This window comes from Oryzias latipes, chromosome 15 (assembly GCF_053564925.1).
Source record: "Oryzias latipes strain Hd-rR chromosome 15, Olatipes_Hd-rR_3.1".
Lineage (NCBI taxonomy): Eukaryota > Metazoa > Chordata > Actinopteri > Beloniformes > Adrianichthyidae > Oryzias > Oryzias latipes.
In genome coordinates, this window is record NC_136251.1 from 32028107 (window position 1) to 32047247 (window position 19141).

At 53.1% G+C, this 19141-nt stretch overlaps 1 protein-coding gene across 3 annotated transcripts in view; it reads left to right on the top strand.

Moving 5' to 3' along the window:
• mypn (myopalladin) overlaps positions 1-19141 on the top strand; it is a 30348-nt gene that overhangs the window by 9464 nt on the left and 1743 nt on the right. Inside the window, exons 3-18 of one of the 3 annotated variants that reach the window (XM_023963238.2) lie at positions 716-891; positions 959-1010; positions 1092-1440; positions 1505-1579; positions 1658-1799; positions 2587-2703; positions 2770-3412; positions 4009-4189; positions 4709-5016; positions 5087-5216; positions 5951-6028; positions 16897-17118; positions 17183-17332; positions 17408-17487; positions 18712-18838; positions 18924-19131. In XM_023963238.2, coding sequence (XP_023819006.1) covers positions 716-891; positions 959-1010; positions 1092-1440; positions 1505-1579; positions 1658-1799; positions 2587-2703; positions 2770-3412; positions 4009-4189; positions 4709-5016; positions 5087-5216; positions 5951-6028; positions 16897-17118; positions 17183-17332; positions 17408-17487; positions 18712-18838; positions 18924-19131 — 3038 coding nt within the window. Of the gene's footprint in view, positions 1-715; positions 892-958; positions 1011-1091; positions 1441-1504; positions 1580-1657; positions 1800-2586; positions 2704-2769; positions 3413-4008; positions 5017-5086; positions 5217-5950; positions 6029-16896; positions 17119-17182; positions 17333-17407; positions 17488-18711; positions 18839-18923; positions 19132-19141 lie in introns of all 3 variants that reach the window. The other 2 variants (XM_023963236.2, XM_023963237.2) reach the window with 2 other exon arrangements.

The window sequence follows — 19141 nt, forward strand, 5'->3', positions numbered from 1 at the left end:
CAGACAGGTGCAGCCGGCGTGGGTCTGCGCCTCCTGCTCCTGCTTCATTGGAAGTGAGCCGGCCCGGCCCGGCCCGGCCCGTTCCAGCAGCATTGCGTGAGCCGAGCGTCAGCGCCAGGGTTGGATGATTTCTGGATCGTAGCGGGCGGGACATTTCTGTGGAGGCGTTTTGGAAAACACATTCATGGCTGCGTGACGGCGGAGTGCCAGGAGTAACGCATCACCTCCTCCTGAGTTTATTGGCTGGATCCTGTGAAGGGACAAGGCCTCACCCCCCCAAAATAGATCCTCTTTAAACATGAACGAACAGGCGATGCTGCTGATCTTTCCTGATTAAAGATTAAAAATAGATTTTTTACATTTTCACTTTAGCATCTGTGACATTAGTGAAGATGAACTTTTCTTTACATTTAACTTTTCAGATGAAACAACCGTTGGATTCCATTCTTTGTCCACATTGTCAGTCTGAGGAGAGAAAGGAGGCGTTTGAATTCAGCAACACCTGAAAATATTGGTTCAATCTTTAGGTTTTACACGTCAGGAAACAAATGAAACGGAAAACAAGAGTCTGAAGTATTTTACAAAGAAGGATGGAAACCAAAGATTTCAGTCATTTGTTGTGTTGAGCTGTTTGTGTACTTGTCCATGTGTCGCCTGTTTTGATGCTCATCTCCTCCAGAACGACAGCAGATCTGATGCTCCTGCCCCCCTGCAGGTGGTTTTGTGAGGGGAAGGAGCTGGAGAACAGCCCTGACATCCAGATCCTGTCCGGCGGTCCGCTGCACTCCCTCATCATAGCAGAGGCCTTCGAGGAGGACACCGGACGCTACTCCTGCTTCGCCTCTAATTTCTACGGAACCGACTCCACGTCAGCTGAGATCTATGTTGAAGGTGATTGGTGAGTTTCTCCGTGTTTTGGGACCGTTCTGTGTAGCTGATGACCTGTTGACCCGTGCAGGAGCGTCCTCCTCAGACTCAGACGTGGAGCAGCTCTTTGAGCACGTAGCCCAGTGAGTAATTACTGCTGCCTGATGGAAGTGAAGTTCGGCCCGCGGTCCAAACCTGATCCGGCTCGTGTCTCCTTCCTAAAGGCTGCAGACAAAACCGTACCAGGTTTCTGGATGTAGACCCTCAGCGAGTCCGGCGCGCCCCCCCACGGAGAACGAGCCCGAGGCCGCCGCAGGAGAACCAGCGGAGGAGCTCTCATCTCCCACACAAGCTGCTCCAGAACCGATTGTTCCGGCCCAGATTCCCACAGAGTCACCCTACATCCCAGACCTGTCTGAAACGCCTGCAGCCCCCCCACTGGAAACAGAGTTACCGGGGCAGCAGTTTTCAGCTCCATCAGGAGGCCCTGCAGAGGAGGCCTCATCAGCAGCACCGGCAGAAACCTCCGGACCTCCTCCTGTGGACTCATCTGTGCAGCCGGTCCACTTCCAGGTAAACGTCACCAGAAGGTTCCCTTCCACTCACATCTCTCCTGACTTTGTGTTGTTTCCTTCAGAGTTCGGCTCCGAGCCACAGCGGTCAGCAGGTTTCAGACGGCCGGCCGGTCATGGCTGCACCCGTGTTCACAAAGGTAGAGTCACCCGATGAAGATGAGTCACCTTCGTGTCCCTGAAACCAAACTGATGGTCAGCTTGTCTGTGCCACCCAGAACCTGCTGGACCTCGCTGCATCGCAGGGCCAGCTGGTGGTGCTGGAGTGCCGCGTTAAAGGGGTGCCGGCGCCGAAGGTGGACTGGTTCCGAGAGGGAAAAGTCCTGGAGGACTCGCCGGACTTCCGGATCCTACAAAAAAGTGAGATTTGGGATTCCAGACAAAAGGATCCTCCTGATTAGCAGCACTTCTAAACAGGAACACGCCTCAACCAATGAATGAACTCCCTGTGGTCCCTACAATGATACCAAAGGGGCGGGGCTCTGGGATTTGTAGTTTATAATGGAATTGAACTTTTTTTTTCTGGCTATCTGGTCTAATAAACCAAAGTGAAACAAAACTTGAATCTTTCATATTGACATGCTTTAAATGTTAAACATAAAAATAATCTCCTCATGAATGAATGTAAAACGTAATCATTCCTTTCATCTCTTCTCTCAGAGCATTAGAATTGATTTTTGTTTTTATTCATAAAATGGAAGATTTCTGAAGGTTTTTTAATCCTTTTAATGTGATTTTTGAGTTTCCTGAATGCAGGAGTGGATCTTACTGATGCTTGAAGTGATGCTTTGATGTAAACAGCAGCGGCTTCCATGTTCTTTACGAGCTTTCGCTGGTTTTCGTTCCAGAGCCCAGATCTCCGTCTGAATCCGCTCGTTTCTTCTCTTCTCACTGTTTTCTCACATAACTAAACGGTGTGGCAGCAGAGCAGCTGTCAGCCTCACTGTGGGAGGTGTTTATGCTCCTCTTCTGAAGCACTGCTTGTCCCAGACTCTGGACCATATAAGGTGTTCTTCCATCCTGAGGCAGACGGGTCCGACCCGCATCATTTTCACACGGACCAGCGGTCCAAATGTCCCACGGAGATTTTGCAGCAGAACCTTTTATGACGATGCCTCTGAGCTCCACCTCCATGTTTCTCCTTTAGAGGACATCTGCACTTTGGTGATTGCGGAGGTCTTTGCTGAGGATTCTGGGATGTTTACCTGCATCGCAAGCAACAAGTATGGAACCGTGTCCAGCAGCGCCGCACTGAAGGTCAAAGGTAAGAACCCCCCCCCACAGGTCGCTCTCCTGCTGATCATTGGATTAACTCCTTGATGCTCGTCAGGCGACGGCAGCAACATCACCCACATCAGGCCGCTCAGCGGTTCTCTGCTGGAGTCCGGTCCAGTCCCAGAGGGCCCCCCTTCTGTCAGTGTGAGCAGCCGCATCCAGCCCCATACCAGCATCGCCCGTCTGGACCCGCTGACCATCAGCCGTCTCCAGCTGGAGCCCCACAGCGCCCCCCTGACCGGTCCAGACCCCCACCGCACCAGCCTGCCTGTCTCCAGCTCTGCCGGGAACCTAGATCCTGGTTCTGTCGACCCGGAGCCCCTCGGAGTCAGCCGGACACATCGGGGGGGGCTCAGCGGCAGGAAGATTTTCTCTCATCTGAAGCCCAGCAGCTCTTCTCCAGGTTCTGAGCAGGGCGGGTCCAGACCTTCAGAGACCACGCTGGTCCAGAAGACCTCAAAGCACCAAACCCAGAGCGGCGCTGTGGTGTCCCTCCCTGACCCCCCCCCAAACTCCTGCCTGAAAACCGGCGCCCTGAATAACCACAAAGACCCCCGCTCTGGTTCCAGGGTCGGTCTGAGAGTGCACTTCAAACTGCCCGAGGATGAGGAGGGCGACTCCTCCAGTGACTCTGAGGAAGACCCCCTCCTGGCTTCAGCCGGCAAAGAGCCCCCCCCGGTGCTGGCCAAACCCAAACTGTGAGTGAAGCTGCAGAAAAACCAGAACAGAAAACAGAATTAAAAGGTTCTGATCATCAGTTTGCCAAAACGCATCCTAACCAGTCCCGCCTGTCAGCCAATAGGTAACACCATTGGAGGAGGCGGGGCTATTAGTCCCACGTCAAAGCTAACATTAGCAGAGGGGGCGGGGCCTCTCCTCCTGCTCTGCATCATATCAGAGCTTTATCAGTTCATGAATAAACGCAGGCAGACTTCTTCAGATGTGGCTATTTCAGCTTTCTAAAACTAAGGATGGAGTTTTTTATTTGTAAGTTTATTCTTCACACTTTCTAAAGTTTACTTTGATGTCTGAATGTTTCATGAATCCTCTGTTCGTCTGCTATGACCTTTTTCTTTTTGGTTGTTGTTGATGAAGACGAAACTCCCAGAAATCCTGGAACAGGCTGCAGGTCAGACACAGACGTGCTCTAGTTTTAGGCAAAACTGAGCTCCAGTCCTGTTTAGAGAGAATTCTGACTGTATTTGGAGCTTTGGTGGAGCGGCCGGCGTGCGAGTCCATAAAAGGACATCTGACTCCCATCCTCCATGAAATGTTTCCTCTGCTCCCTTTGCAGGGATCCCAGTCAGCTGCAGCTCCTGCACAACCAGGTCCTCCTGGAGCAACAGCAGGAGACGCAGTCCCAGCCCCGGACCCCCACCCGGCCTCCACTTCAGCCCCCATCCCCCCTGCAGCCGGAGCTCCAGAGCCCCCCTGAAAGTCTGATGTGGTCTCCCAGAATGCAGCGGGAACCTCAGGTGCCAGTTTTCCAGTCTGTCTTGAGCCCCCCCCCACAGATTTCTGGCCCTCCTCCACCTACCTCCACCCCTGCTTCTGCTCCAACACTCACGGCTACGGCTTCACCTCCTTTCAAACCCTCCCCTGCTCCTCCTCTGAGCTTTTTGCACGCTCCACATGTGAAGACGCTCCCCTCCCCTCCACCCGCCCCACTCCTGAGCACACCACCTGCAGGTCAGAGCAGCACCATCCACGCCTCCCACCTGAACCTCTCCCCAGCGGCTCTCTCCAGGACTGCCCTCCCCCCTGCCTTTTCCTCCCCCCCTGCGCCAAAGCTCAGCATCCTCCCCCCGGATCTGAACACGCAGCAGATCTCCTCTCCAGCTGCCGTCCTGAGGAGCGCCCACGCCTCGCTCATGAACCTCACATCCATCTCCTCCACCTTCAACTACGCCCGGCCTAAGGAGTTCATAGCAGCTCAGGCCCAGTCCCCCGTCATGAGTCCGTCTCCAACAGAATCTCCCGTTCCTCTCCTGCAGGAGCTGGCCGCTGAGCTCAACTCCTCGGCTGCCAGCTCCCCGATCCCTCCGCCGTTCTCCCCGACAAGGGTGCTGAAGTCCCCCACCAGCCCCCCATCCCTCGTGTCCTCGCCGACTCCAGCCTCGTTTCTGAACAGCATGTCCTCCTTACGAGCCCAGTCCCCCCCGCAGGCCTCATCCCCTACCTTAAGCAGCTCCACCCCCAGCCCCATCCAGAACCCGGTGGCCTTCCTCAGCTCCGTCCTGCCGTCACTGACTCCAAGCCAACCCACCAACTCCATGGGTCTGCCCAAAGGAGCCCCCCTAGGGTGAGATGACGGAGCTCACGGACTGTGATCGCCAAACACTGGACGTCACACCCCCCTCCTTTTTTTGCAGAGTTCAGAAGAGGGCGCAGAAGGTCCGCCTCCCGTCAGCGGGAAACATCCGTGACAGCAAAGAGCTGCTCCTCCTCGACCTTGAGAAGCTACGTCTCAAAGACGGCCCTCCGAAGGCGGAGCACCTGCAGGTAGGAGGAGGCGTCTGGCTTCGTGTGGTTCTCCTCATGACCGTTAAACTGCAGGGATGTGACGAGGAGCGACCACCGCCACCGAACCCGAAGGCGACGGACTCCTCAGTGGCACGTCTGCCATGTTCTGCATCAGCGTCACACGTCCAACACTTGAGTCACTTTTCAGAACTAATTGAGAGGTTAACTTCACGTTCATCCTCATTTCTCTCCATCTTTGGTCTGGAGGATCCTGCAGCCGATCTGTTCGTCTGCTCAGATGTTTCCTCAGAGAAAATCCAACATTCAAGTGGAAACACTTTTTTTTTAGCTTTGTTGGAGTTCAAGTCCAGCAAAAATGAGAAATAAGCATTTTAATTTTAAAACTTTCAAGCCCCTTTTTCCCCAGAAAACTCTATTCAACCGTATTATCTCATTAGCTCCTGGGACCCGGGGACATTTTCTTTTAAATTACAGCCTGCTTCAAATGTAAAATGAACGGCAAGAAGGACATTTTTGTATATATCTAAATTCAGGTTTCAGTTGAAATCCCTTAAATGTTTTTGTGATCCTAAAGTTGCTCAAAAGTCTGGTTTTCCAGCAAATGAGTAAAAATGAGAGATGCAATGATGAAGCAGCCTCCTCTGCATCATACATTCATGTAACTTTGTGCACGCCAATAACAGCAGCTTTTGTGTCATCCCATCAGAGTTTGTGTGTCTAAGCTGTTCCTCCTTCATCCTGTCCTCCCATAGAAGCTGAGTGATAAGGGGGAAACAGCGGGCAGACTGCTTGGACCAAACATTCCTGCTACTGTCTTTAACTATGATGAGGTACAAGGCTCCTGCTGCTCCTGCTGCTCCTGCTGCTCCTCCCCTGCTTCCCTTACATCTCAGGCCTTCAATGTTTTCACTCTAAATCCCTTAATCAAGCCTCCAAGCTTCTTCTAACTCATTTATAACAACAAAAAGATAAAAATGAAATAACTACAGAAAACGCTGCTATTGGTTGATTTTTCTCTTCTGGTTTGGGAGATTTCACCAAAAAAGAACATGATAAACTTCTTGTAACAATGTTTGATTATTTATACCATTAAAAAAACAACCAAAATATTAAAAAATAAAAGCAGAATTTAAATAAAAACTTTATAAGAAATAGTTGAAAATAAAAACAGTTTAACCCTTTTACTATCCTAGGGACTTTAACATTGGGAGTTGGGTCATCTAGACCCACTAGACAGTGCTCTGAACCCTTTTCCTTCAATGATTTGTGATCTTCACTGGTGTCCATGGATTACATGAAATCTTTCCACCTTTATCCATCTTAGATGACCCCCCCCTTCCATTGACGTGTTCTCCCTACCATGACAAAGGACAAGTGCCTAAGATAGCACAAGGGTTACACGATCAACGTGAATAAGATGAATGATGGTTTTTGCATAAAGGATAGCACAAGGCTTAAGTCGTGCACGTTACCTCTATTCAGCAGGGTCATGGCTCTGCTCCTCACTGTCCTTTTCAGAGTTATAGAAGACTGCTCCATGGACCCGCTGCATGCGTCGTCTGCATGCATCCTTTTCTTCATGCGTCGTTGTCTGCATGCGATGTTGTCTGCATGCGATGTTGTCTGCATGCGTCGTCTGCGTGGGTTGTCTGCGTGCATCTTTGTCTGCATGCGCTGTCGTCTGAGTGTGTCGTTGTATGCATGCGTTGTTTTCTGCATACGTCATTGTCTGCATGGGTTGTTGTCTGCATACAATGTTTTTCTGCGTGCGTCGTTGTCTACTTGGCTTGTTGTCTGCGTGGGCAGTTGTCTGCATGGGTTGTTGTCTGCACGCGTCGTCTTCTGCATGCGTCGTTGTCTGCGTCGGTCGTTGTCCACATGGGTTGTTGTCTGCATGCGTTGCTGTCTGCGTGCGTCGTTGTCTGCATGCGTCGTTGTCTGCGTGTGTCGTTAACAACTTGAGATGTTGTCTGCGTGCGTTGTTGTCTACTTGGCTTGTTGTCTGCGTGTGTAGTTGTCTGCATGGGTTGTTGTCTGCATGCGTTGTTGTCTACTTGGGTTGTTTTCTGCCTGGATTGTTGTCTGCATGCGTTGTTGTCTACTTGGGTTGTTTTCTGCATGCGTCGTCATCTGCGTGCGTCGTTGCCTGCATGCGTCGTTGTCTGCGTGCGTCGTTGTCTACTTGGGTTGTTGTCTGCGTGCGTCGTTGTCTACTTGGGTTGTTGTCTGCGTGCGTCTTTGTCTGCGTGCGTCGTTGTCTGCGTGCGTTGTTGTCTACCTGGATTGTTGTCTGCATGCGTTGTTGTCTACTTGGGTTGTTGTCTGCGTGCGTCGTCATCTGCGTGCGTCGTTGCCTGCATGCGTCGTTGTCTGCGTGCGTCGTTGTCTACTTGGGTTGTTGTCTGCGTGCGTCTTTGTCTGCGTGCGTCATCGTCTGCGTGGGTTGTTGTCTGCATGCGTCATCATCTGCGTGCGTCATTGCCTGCGTGCGTCGTTGTCTACTTGGGTTGTTGTCTGCGTGCGTCGTTGTCTACTTGGGTTGTTGTCTGCATGCGTCGTTGTCTGTGTGCATCATCGTCTGCGTGGGTTGTTGTCTGCATGCGTCGTTGCCTGCGTGCGTCGTTGTCTACTTGGGTTGTTGTCTGCGTGCGTAATTGTCTACCTGCAATGTTGTCTGCGTGCGTCGTTGTCTACCTGGATTGTTGTCTGCGTGCGTCGTTGTCTACCTGAATTGTAGTCTGCGTGCGTTGTTGTCTGGATTGTTGTCGGCGTGCGTCGTTGTCTGCGTGCATGGTTAACTACTTGGATTGTTGTCTGCGTGCGACGTTGTCTACTTGGGTTGTTGTCTGCGTGCGTCGTTGTCTGCGTGCGTCATCGTCTGCGTGGGTTGTTGTCTGCATGCGTCATCATCTGCGTGCGTCATTGTCTACTTGGGTTGTTGTCTGCGTGCGTCGTTGTCTGTGTGCATCATCGTCTGCGTGGGTTGTTGTCTGCATGCGTCGTTGCCTGCGTGCGTCGTTGTCTACTTGGGTTGTTGTCTGCGTGCGTAATTGTCTACCTGCATTGTTGTCTGCGTGCGTCGTTGTCTACCTGGATTGTTGTCTGCGTGCGTCGTCGTCTGAGTGCATCGTTGTCTGAGTGGGATACACTCAGACAACGATGGCCTGCGTGCGTCGTTGTCTACCTGAATTGTAGTCTGCGTGCGTTGTTGTCTGGATTGTTGTCGGCGTGCGTCGTTGTCTGCGTGCGTGGTTAACTACTTGGATTGTTGTCTGCGTGCGACGTTGTCTACTTGGGTTGTTGTCTGCGTGCGTCGTTGTCTGCGTGCGTCATCATCTGCGTGCGTCATTGCCTGCATGCGTCATCATCTGCGTGCGTCATTGCCTGCATGCGTCGTTGTCTACTTGGGTTGTTGTCTGCGTGCGTCCTTGTATACTAGGGTTGTTGTCTGCCTGCGTCGTTGTCTGCGTGCGTCATCGTCTGCGTGGGTTGTTGTCTGCATGCGTCGTCATCTGCGTGCGTCGTTGCCTGCGTGCGTCGTTGTCTACCTGGATTGTTGTCTGCGTGCGTCGTCGTCTGCTTGGATTGTTGTCAGCGTGTGTCGTGGCCTGCGTGCGTCGTTGTCTACCTGAATTGTAGTCTGCGTGCGTTGTTGTCTGGATTGTTGTCGGCCTGCGTCGTTGTCTGCGTGCTTCGTTGCCTGCGTGCGTGGTTGTCTACTTGGGTTGTTGTCTGCGTGCGTCGTTGTCTACTTGGATTGTTGTCTGCGTGCGTCATTGCCTGCGCGCGTCGTTGTCTACTTGGGTTGTTGTCTGCATGCGTCGTTGTCTACTTGGGTTGTCGTCTGCATGCGTCGTTGTCTGCGTGCGTCATCGTCTGCGTGGGTTGTTGTCTGCATGCGTCGTCATCTGCGTGCGTCGTTGTCTACTTGGGTTGTTGTCTGCGTGCGTCGTTGTCTACTTGGATTGTTGTCTGCGTGCGTCGTTGTCTACTTGGGTTGTTGTCTGCGTGCGTCGTTGTCTGCGTGCGTCATCGTCTGCGTGGGTTGTTGTCTGCGTGCATCGTTGTCTACTTGGGTTGTTGTCTGCATGCGTCGTTGTCTACTTGGGTTGTTGTCTGCATGCGTCGTTGTCTACTTGGGTTGTTGTCTGCATGCGTCGTTGTCTGTGTGCATCATCGTCTGCGTGGGTTGTTGTCTGCATGCGTCGTTGCCTGCGTGCGTCGTTGTCTACTTGGGTTGTTGTCTGCGTGCGTAATTGTCTACCTGGATTGTTGTCTGCGTGCGTCGTCGTCTGAGTGCATTGTTGTCTGAGTGGGTTGTTGTCTGCGTGCGTCATCGTCTGCGTGGGTTGTTGTCTGCATGCGTCATCATCTTTGTGCGTCATTGCCTGCGTGCGTCGTTGTCTACTTGGGTTGTTGTCTGCGTGCGTCGTTGTCTACTTGGGTTGTCGTCTGCGTGCGTCATCGTCTGCGTGGGTTGTTGTCTGCATGCGTCGTCATCTGCGTGCGTCGTTGCCTGCGTGCGCCGTTGTTTACTTGGGTTGTTGTCTGCGTGCCTAATTGTCTACCTGGATTGTTGTCTGCGCGCGTCGTTGTCTACCTGGATTGTTGTCTGCGTGCGTCGTTGTCTACTTGGATTGTTGTCTGCGTGCGTCATTGCCTGCGTGCATCGTTGTCTACCTGAATTGTAGTCTGCATGCGTCGTTGTCTGCATGGATTGTTGTCGGCGTGCGTCGTTGTCTGCGTGCGTCGTTGTCTGCGTGCGTCATCGTCTGCGTGGGTTGTTGTCTGCATGCGTCGTCATCTGCGTGCGTCGTTGCCTGCGTGCGTCGTTGTCTACTTGGGTTGTTATCTGAGTGCGTCGTTGTCTACTTGGATCGTTGTCCACGTGCGTCGTTGTCTACCTGAATTGTAGTCTGCGTGCGTTGTTGTCTGCATGGATTGTTGTCTGCGTGCGTCGTTGTCTGCGTGCGTCATCGTCTGCGTGGGTTGTTGTCTGCATGCGTCGTCGTCTGCGTGCGTCGTTGCCTGCGTGCGTCGTTGTCTACTTGGGTTGTTGTCTGCGTGCGTCGTTGTCTACTTGGATTGTTGTCTGCGTGTGTCGTTGTCTACTTGGGTTGTTGTCTGCATGCGTCGTTGTCTACATGGGTTGTTGTCTGCGTGCGTCGTTGTCTGCGTGCGTCGTTGTCTGCGTGGGTTGTTGTCTGCATGCGTCGTCATCTGCGTGCGTCGTTGCCTGCGTGCGTCGTTGTCTACTTGGGTTGTTGTCTGCGTGCGTCGTTGTCTACTTGGATTGTTGTCTGTGTGCGTCGTTGTCTGCGTGCATCATCGTCTGCGTGGGTTGTTGTCTGCATGTGTCGTCATCTGCGTGCGTCGTTGCCTGCGTGCGTCGTTGTCTACTTTGGTTGTTGTCTGCGTGCGTCGTTGTCTACTTGGGTTGTTGTCTGCATGCGTCGTTGTCTACCTGGATTGTTGTCTGCGTGCGTCGTTGTCTACCTGGATTGTTGTCTGCGTGCGTCGTCGTCTGAGTGCATCGTTGTCTGAGTGGGATTTTGTCTGCATGCGTCGTAGTCTGCGTGGGTCATCGTCTGTGTGCGTCAATGTCTGCATGCGTCGTCGTCTGTGTGCGTCATTGTCTACCTGGATTGTTGTCTGCGTGCGTCGTTGTCTGCGTGTGTCATCGTCTGCGTGGGTTGTTGTCTGCATGCGTCGTTGCCTGCGTGCGTCGTTGTCTATTTGGGTTGTTGTCTGCGTGCGTCGTTGTCTACTTGGGTTGTTGTTTGCGTGCGTCGTTGTCTGCGTGCGTCATCGTCTGCGTGGGTTGTTGTCTGCATGTGTCGTCATCTGCGTGCGTCGTTGCCTGCGTGCGTCGTTGTCTACTTTGGTTGTTGTCTGCGTGCGTCGTTGTCTACTTGGGTTGTTGTCTGCGTGCGTCGTTGTCTACTTGGGTTGTTGTCTGCGTGCGTCGTTGTCTGCGTGCGTCGTTGTCTGCGTGCGTCGTTGTCTGCGTGGGTTGTTGTCTGCATGCGTCGTCATCTGCGTGCGTCGTTGCCTGCGTGCGTCGTTGTCTACTTGGGTTGTTGTCTGCGTGCGTCGTTGTCTACTTGGATTGTTGTCTGTGTGCGTCGTTGTCTGCGTGCATCATCGTCTGCGTGGGTTGTTGTCTGCATGTGTCGTCATCTGCGTGCGTCGTTGCCTGCGTGCGTCGTTGTCTACTTTGGTTGTTGTCTGCGTGCGTCGTTGTCTACTTGGGTTGTTGTCTGCATGCGTCGTTGTCTACCTGGATTGTTGTCTGCGTGCGTCGTTGTCTACCTGGATTGTTGTCTGCGTGCGTCGTCGTCTGAGTGCATCGTTGTCTGAGTGGGATTTTGTCTGCATGCGTCGTAGTCTGCGTGGGTCATCGTCTGTGTGCGTCAATGTCTGCATGCGTCGTCGTCTGTGTGCGTCATTGTCTACCTGGATTGTTGTCTGCGTGCGTCGTTGTCTGCGTGTGTCATCGTCTGCGTGGGTTGTTGTCTGCATGCGTCGTTGCCTGCGTGCGTCGTTGTCTATTTGGGTTGTTGTCTGCGTGCGTCGTTGTCTACTTGGGTTGTTGTTTGCGTGCGTCGTTGTCTGCGTGCGTCATCGTCTGCGTGGGTTGTTGTCTGCATGTGTCGTCATCTGCGTGCGTCGTTGCCTGCGTGCGTCGTTGTCTACTTTGGTTGTTGTCTGCGTGCGTCGTTGTCTACTTGGGTTGTTGTCTGCATGCGTCGTTGTCTACTTGGGTTGTTGTCTGCGTGCGTCGTTGTCTGCGTGCGTCGTTGTCTGCGTGCGTCATCGTCTGCGTGGGTTGTTGTCTGCATGCGTCGTCATCTGCGTGCGTCGTTGCCTGCGTGCGTCGTTGTCTACTTGGGTTGTTGTCTGCGTGCGTCGTTGTCTACTTAGATTGTTGTCTGTGTGCGTCGTTGTCTGCGTGCGTCATCGTCTGCGTGGGTTGTTGTCTGCATGTGTCGTCATCTGCGTGCGTCGTTGCCTGTGTGCGTCGTTGTTACTTTGGTTGTTGTCTGCGTGCGTCGTTGTCTACTTGGGTTGTTGTCTGCATGCGTCGTTGTCTACCTGGATTGTTGTCTGCGTGCGTCGTTGTCTACCTGGATTGTTGTCTGCGTGCGTCGTCGTCTGAGTGCATCGTTGTCTGAGTGGGATTTTGTCTGCATGCGTCGTAGTCTGCGTGGGTCATCGTCTGTGTGCGTCATTGTGTGCATGCGTCGTCGTCTGTGTGCGTCGTTGTCTACCTGGATTGTTGTCTGCGTGCGTCGTTGTCTGCGTGTGTCATCGTCTGCGTGGGTTGTTGTCTGCATGCGTCGTTGCCTGCGTGCGTCGTTGTCTACTTGGGTTGTTGTCTGCGTGCGTAATTGTCTACCTGCATTGTTGTCTGCGTGCGTCGTTGTATACCTGGATTGTTGTCTGCGTGCGTCGTTGTCTACCTGGATTGTTGTCTGCGTGCTACGTCGTCTGAGTGGGATTTTGTCTGCATGCGTCGTTGTCTGCGTGGGTCATCGTCTGTGTGCGTCATTGTCTGCATGCGTCGTCGTCTGTGTGCGTCGTTGTCTGCATGCGTCGTTGCCTGCATGGGTTGTCGTCTGCATGCGTCGTCGTCTGCATGCGTTGTCGTCTGCATGCGTTGTCGTCTGCATGCGTTGTTGTCTGCGTGCGTCGTTGTCTGCGTGCGTCGTCTGCGTGCGTCGTTGTCTACTTGGGTTCTTGTCTGCATGCGTGCGTCGTCTGCATGCGTCGTTGTCTGCGTGCGTCGTTGTCTGCGTGCGTCGTTGTCTGCGTGCGTCCTTGTCTGCGTGCGTCGTTGTCTGCATGGGTTGTTGTCTGCATGCGTCGTCGTCTGCATGTGTCGTCGTCTGCATGCGTCGTTGTCTGAGTGCGTCGTTGTATGCGTGCGTCGTTGTCTACTTGGGTTGTTGTCTGCATGCGTCGTCATCTGCGTGCGTCGTTGCCTGCGTGCGTCGTTGCCTGCGTGCGTCGTTGTCTACTTGGGTTGTTGTCTGCGTGCGTCGTTGTCTACTTGGGTTGTTGTCTGCATGCGTCGTTGTCTGCGTGCGTTGTTGCCTGCGTGCGTCGTTGTCTACTTGGATTGTTGTCTGCGTGCGTCGTTGTCTACTTGGGTTGTTGTCTGCGTGCGTCGTTGTCTGCGTGCGTCATCGTCTGCGTGGGTTGTTGTCTGCATGCGTCATCATCTTCGTGCGTCATTGCCTGCGTGCGTCGTTGTCTACTTGGGTTGTTGTCTGCGTGCGTCGTCATCTGCGTGCGTCGTTGTTTACTTGGGTTGTTGTCTGCGTGCGTCTACTTGGGTTGTTGTCTGCATGCGTCGTTGTCTACTTGGATTGTCGTCTGCGTGCGTCATTGCCTGGGTGCGTCGTTGTCTACTTGGGTTGTTGTCTGCGTGCGTCGTTGTCTGCGTGCGTCATCGTCTGCGTGGGTTGTTGTCTGCATGCGTCATCATCTTCGTGCGTCGTTGCCTGCGTGCGTCGTTGTCTACTTGGGTTGTTGTCTGCGTGCGTCGTCATCTGCGTGCGTCGTTGTTTACTTGGGTTGTTGTCTGCGTGCGTCGTTGTCTACTTGGGTTGTTGTCTGCGTGCGTCGTTGTCTGCGTGCGTCATCCTCTGCGTGGGTTGTTGTCTGCGTGCGTCGTTGTCTACCTGAATTGTTGTCTGCGGCGTCATTGCCTGCGTGCGTCGTTGTCTACTTGGGTTGTTGTCTGCGTGCGTCGTTGTCTACTTGGGTTGTTGTCTGCGTGTGTCGTTGTCTGCGTGCGTCGTTGTCTGCGTGCGTCGTTGTCTACTTGGGTTGTTGTCTGCATGCGTCGTCATCTGCGTGCGTCGTTGCCTGCGTGCGTCGTTGTCTACTTGGGTTGTTGTCTGCGTGCGTCGTTGTCTACTTGGGTTGTTGTCTGCGTGCGTCGTTGTCTGCATGCGTTGTCGTCTGCATGCGTTGTCGTCTGCATGCGTTGTTGTCTGCGTGCGTCGTTGTCTGCGTGCGTCGTCTGCGTGCGTCGTTGTCTACTTGGGTTGTTGTCTGCATGCGTGCGTCGTCTGCATGCGTGCGTCATCTGCATGCGTGCGTCATCTGCATGCGTCGTTGTCTGCGTGCGTCGTTGTCTGCGTGCGTCGTTGTCTGCGTGCGTCCTTGTCTGCGTGCGTCGTTGTCTGCATGGGTTGTTGTCTGCATGCGTCGTCGTCTGCATGTGTCGTCGTCTGCATGCGTCGTTGTCTGAGTGCGTCGTTGTCTGCGTGCGTCGTTGTCTACTTGGGTTGTTGTCTGCATGCGTCGTCATCTGCGTGCGTCGTTGCCTGCGTGCGTCGTTGTCTACTTGGGTTGTTGTCTGCGTGCGTCGTTGTCTACTTGGGTTGTTGTCTGCATGCGTCGTTGTCTGCGTGCGTTGTTGCCTGCGTGCGTCGTTGTCTACTTGGATTGTTGTCTGCGTGCGTCGTTGTCTGCATGGGTTGTTGTCTGCTTGCGTCGTTGTCTACTTGTGTCATTGTCTACTTGTGTCATTGTCTACTTGGGTTGTTGTCTGCGTGCGTCGTTGTCTACTTGGATTGTTGTCTGCGTGCGTCATTGCCTGGGTGCGTCGTTGTCTACTTGGGTTGTTGTCTGCGTGCGTCGTTGTTTGCGTGCGTCATCGTCTGCGTGGGTTGTTGTCTGCATGCGTCATCATCTTCGTGCGTCGTTGCCTGCGTGCGTCGTTGTCTACTTGGGTTGTTGTCTGCGTGCGTCGTCATCTGCGTGCGTCGTTGTTTACTTGGGTTGTTGTCTGCGTGCGTCGTTGTCTACTTGGGTTGTTGTCTGCGTGCGTCGTTGTCTGCGTGCGTCATCGTCTGCGTGGGTTGTTGTCTGCATGCGTCATCATCTTCGTGCGTCATTGCCTGCGTGCGTCGTTGTCTACTTGGGTTGTTGTCTGCGTGCGTCGTTGTCTACTTGGGTTGTTGTCTGCGTGTGTCGTTGTCTGCGTGCGTCGTTGTCTACTTGGGTTGTCTGCATGCGTCGTCATATGCGTGCGTCGTTGCCTGCGTGCGTCGTTGTCTACTTGGGTTGTTGTCTGCGTGCGTCGTTGTCTACTTGGGTTGTTGTCTGCGTGCGTCGTTGTCTGCGTGCGTCATCGTCTGCGTGGGTTGTTGTCTGCATGCGTCATCATCTGCGTGCGTCGTTGCCTGCGTGCGTCGTTGTTTACTTGGGTTGTTGTCTGCGTGCGTAATTGTCTACCTGGATTGTTGTCTGCGTGCGTCGTTGTCTACCTGGATTGTTGTCTGCGTGCGTCGTTGTCTACTTGGATTGTTGTCAGCGTGCGTCGTTGTCTACCTGAATTGTTGTCTGCGTGCGTCGTTGTCTACCTGGATTGTTGTCTGCGTGCGTCGTTGTCTACCTGGATTGTTGTCTGCGTGCGCCGTTGTCTACCTTAATTGTAGTCTGCGTGCGTTGTTGTCTGCATGGATTGTTGTCGGCGTGCGTCGTTGTCTGCGTGCGTCGTTGCCTGCGTGCGTGGTTGTCTACTTGGGTTGTTGTCTGCGTGCGTCGTTGTCTACTTGGATTGTTGTCTGCGTGCGTCATTGCCTGCGTGCGTCGTTGTCTACTTGGGTTGTTGTCTGCCTGCGTCGTTGTCTGCGTGTGTCATCGTCTGCGTGGGTTGTTGTCTGCATGCGTCGTCATCTGCGTGCGTCGTTGTCTACTTGGATTGTTGTTTGCGTGCGTAATTGCTTACCTGGATTGTTGTCTGCGTGCGTCGTTGTCTACCTGCATTGTTGTTTGCGTGCGTAATTGTCTACCTGGATTGTTGTCTGCGTGCGTCGTTGTCTACCTGGATTGTTGTTTGCGTGCGTAATTGTCTACCTGGATTGTTGTCTGCGTGCGCCGTTGTCTACCTGAATTGTAGTCTGCGTGCGTTGTTGTCTGCATGGATTGTTTTCTGCGTGCGTCGTTGCCTGCGTGCGTGGTTGTCTACTTGGGTTGTTGTCTGCGTGCGTCGTTGTCTACTTGGATTGTTGTCTGCCTGCGACGTTGTCTGCGTGTGTCATCGTCTGCGTGGGTTGTTGTCTGCATGCGTCGTCATCTGCGTGCGTCGTTGTCTACTTGGATTGTTGTTTGCGTGCGTAATTGTCTACCTGGATTGTTGTCTGCGTGCGTCGTTGTCTACCTGGATTGTTGTTTGCGTGCGTAATTGTCTACCTGGATTGTTGTCTGCGTGCGTCGTTGTCTACCTGGATTGTTGTTTGCGTGTGTAATTGTCTACCTGGATTGTTGTCTGCATGCGTCGTCGTCTGTGTGCGTCGTTGTCTGCATGCGTTGTTGCCTGCATGGGTTGTCGTCTGCATGCGTCGTCGTCTGCATGCGTCGTTGTCTACCTGGATTGTTGTCTGCGTGCGTCGTCGTCTGAGTGCATCGTCGTCTGTGTGCGTCATTGTCTGTGTGCGTCGTCGTCTGTGTGCGTCGTCGTCTGTGTGCGTCGTCGTCTGTGTGCGTCGTCGTCTGTGTGCGTCGTCGTCTGTGTGCGTCGTTGTCTGCATGCGTCGTTGCCTGCATGCGTCGTCGTCTGCATGCGTCGTCGTCTGCGTGTCGTCATCTGCGTTTACATGCATTTTCCTGCAGAGGTCAGTGTGGATGAGGAAACCCGGGGGCTGCTGGGATTTCTTTCATGCAGTCTCTTCTCCTCCAGGAGTACAAAGTCTCCAACTTTGAGCAAAGGCTGATGAGTGAGATCGAGTTCCGTCTGGAGCGAACGCCGGTGGAGGAGTCGGATGAGGAGGTGCAGCACGACGACGTGCCCTCTGGGAGATGCATTGCCCCCATTTTTGATAAGAAGCTGAAGAACTTCAAGGCGGTGGAGGGCGTGCCCGTGACCTTCTCCTGTAAAGTGGTGGGAGTTCCTCCTCCAAAGGTGAGCTGTCTACCTAAACCTGCTGGTTTGACGCTCCGTTCATCTAACACAAAGGTTTCTACAGGTTTACTGGTTCAAAGACGGGAAACAGATCTTGAGGAAAAATACTCATTACAAGAAGGTGAGGGAGGGGGACGGGACCTGCGCCTTACATATAGAATCCACAACCAGTGATGATGATGGGAACTACACCGTCATGGTTGCAAATCCTCAGGTATTGTTTCAGCTTCTTGTTTTCAGCGGCGTCTGTCCAGAGGTTGCAGCTCATTTGCTGCCTTTTGCTCTTCAGGGACGAATCAGCTGCTCGGGTCACCTGATCGTTCAAAGTGGACCTCCTCGACACCGCCTCGCTCCCCTCCACCCTCAGAGGTGAGCTGGCACGGGAGGGAAAGTTGATCTGCAGAGTAAACATGATCTCAGACGGTCAACAGAGGCCTGCTCTCAGCCCTACAGCTGACTCCACCTCGCCGCCAAAAACACTAATGGATCTGCACACAGACACACACACACACACACACCTGCAGCTGAACGTTGTCTGCAACCTGCAGACGTGGAGGGTGGAGCATCAAAGCACCTCCAACCAAACAGCTACATAACTCCACCCACAGCAGTTAAAACAAACCAAACCTTCTCATTTCCAAACTTGTTTCTTTTTATAAAGCTTTGTCTTGACGCGTTGATAATCTCACCAATTTACTTAATAAGCTACAAAAATGTCAGAAAAAATGAAGGAATCAAGATAAGGAGGAGACTGAACACATCTTCATCACTTCTGGTCCCCACATCCGTCAATTTTCAAGCCCTGAAGACAAAATGAGCCTTTGATTGCTTGTTTTTAAATGTCTTCACCGGACCAGGACCTTCTCAGATCTCCTCGGTTCGTATGAACCCTCCAGAACTCTCAGGTTCTGCTCTTTTATCTACACCCACTGTGAGAACAGGAGAACTCTTCAGAACCGTTGACCTCACCTGAGAAACTGAGAGTCTGTGGAGACTTAAAGACTCGTCTTTTAGCATTTCTAGTATTCATTTAATCTTTTATTCACAGCATTTCCATCTAATGTTTGTCTTTCCGTGTTTACTTCCTTGATGTGAAGCACTTTGTGCTCTACGGAGAAACTGATTGGTTGTCAGAGAAAGTGCTCACGGTCACCACAGCGATTACTGGCGTGCAGAAATATTCATGTTCTGTTTGCGACGTCACACGTTTGTCACAGAGGGGAGAACATAAAAAACAACGACCTCCATCAGTGAGGTCAAAGTTCAGGCAGGCCGCTGCGTTAAGGATGTCCCTCCATGCAGATCACAGCTCCAGGTTCTCTTCTTTTAAATCATCTCCTGCCTCCAGCGGCTGCAGAAACCACTTGGTTCTGCCTCTGAGGTGAGAGCTGGAGGCATCTCTGTTACTACGACAACCAAGATGTCCTACTTTTGGGGGTGGAGTCGGCCCTTTTGGTCTCTTGCTGTTTGATTGCCCATTGTCCTGCAGCCCTGTGGCTCCATCTCCCAGCATCCTTTTGGAGGCGAAACGTCTGCATGAACAGGAAAGCTTTGCTTTTTTCCGTCTGAGCTGACCTCTCCTCGCTCTTTCAGAGTGCGATCCCGCGTTCAGGAAGTCGAAGGAGAACAAACGCAGGAGCGCTTCTTCCGGCCTCACTTCCTGCAGGCTCCAGGGGACATGATGGCCCACGAGGGCCGACTCTGCAGACTGGACTGCAAAGTAGGTGGCAGGACCCAAGAGGACACGACCCCCCCAAAAAAGTAGAATCTTTCTTTAACGTAAGAAAATGGGTTTTGCTTTTGAGGTGAGCGGCCTCCCCAGCCCGGAGTTGATGTGGCTCGTCAACGGAAAGCCCATCTATCCAGATCTCACCCATAAGATGCTGGTCAGGGAGAACAGCGTCCACTCGCTGGTCATCGATCCGCTGATGCAGAACGACGAGGGAACCTACACGTGCATAGCGAGCAACAAGGCCGGGCAGAGCTCCTTCAGTCTGGAGCTGAAGGTCGTGGGTAAGGTCAC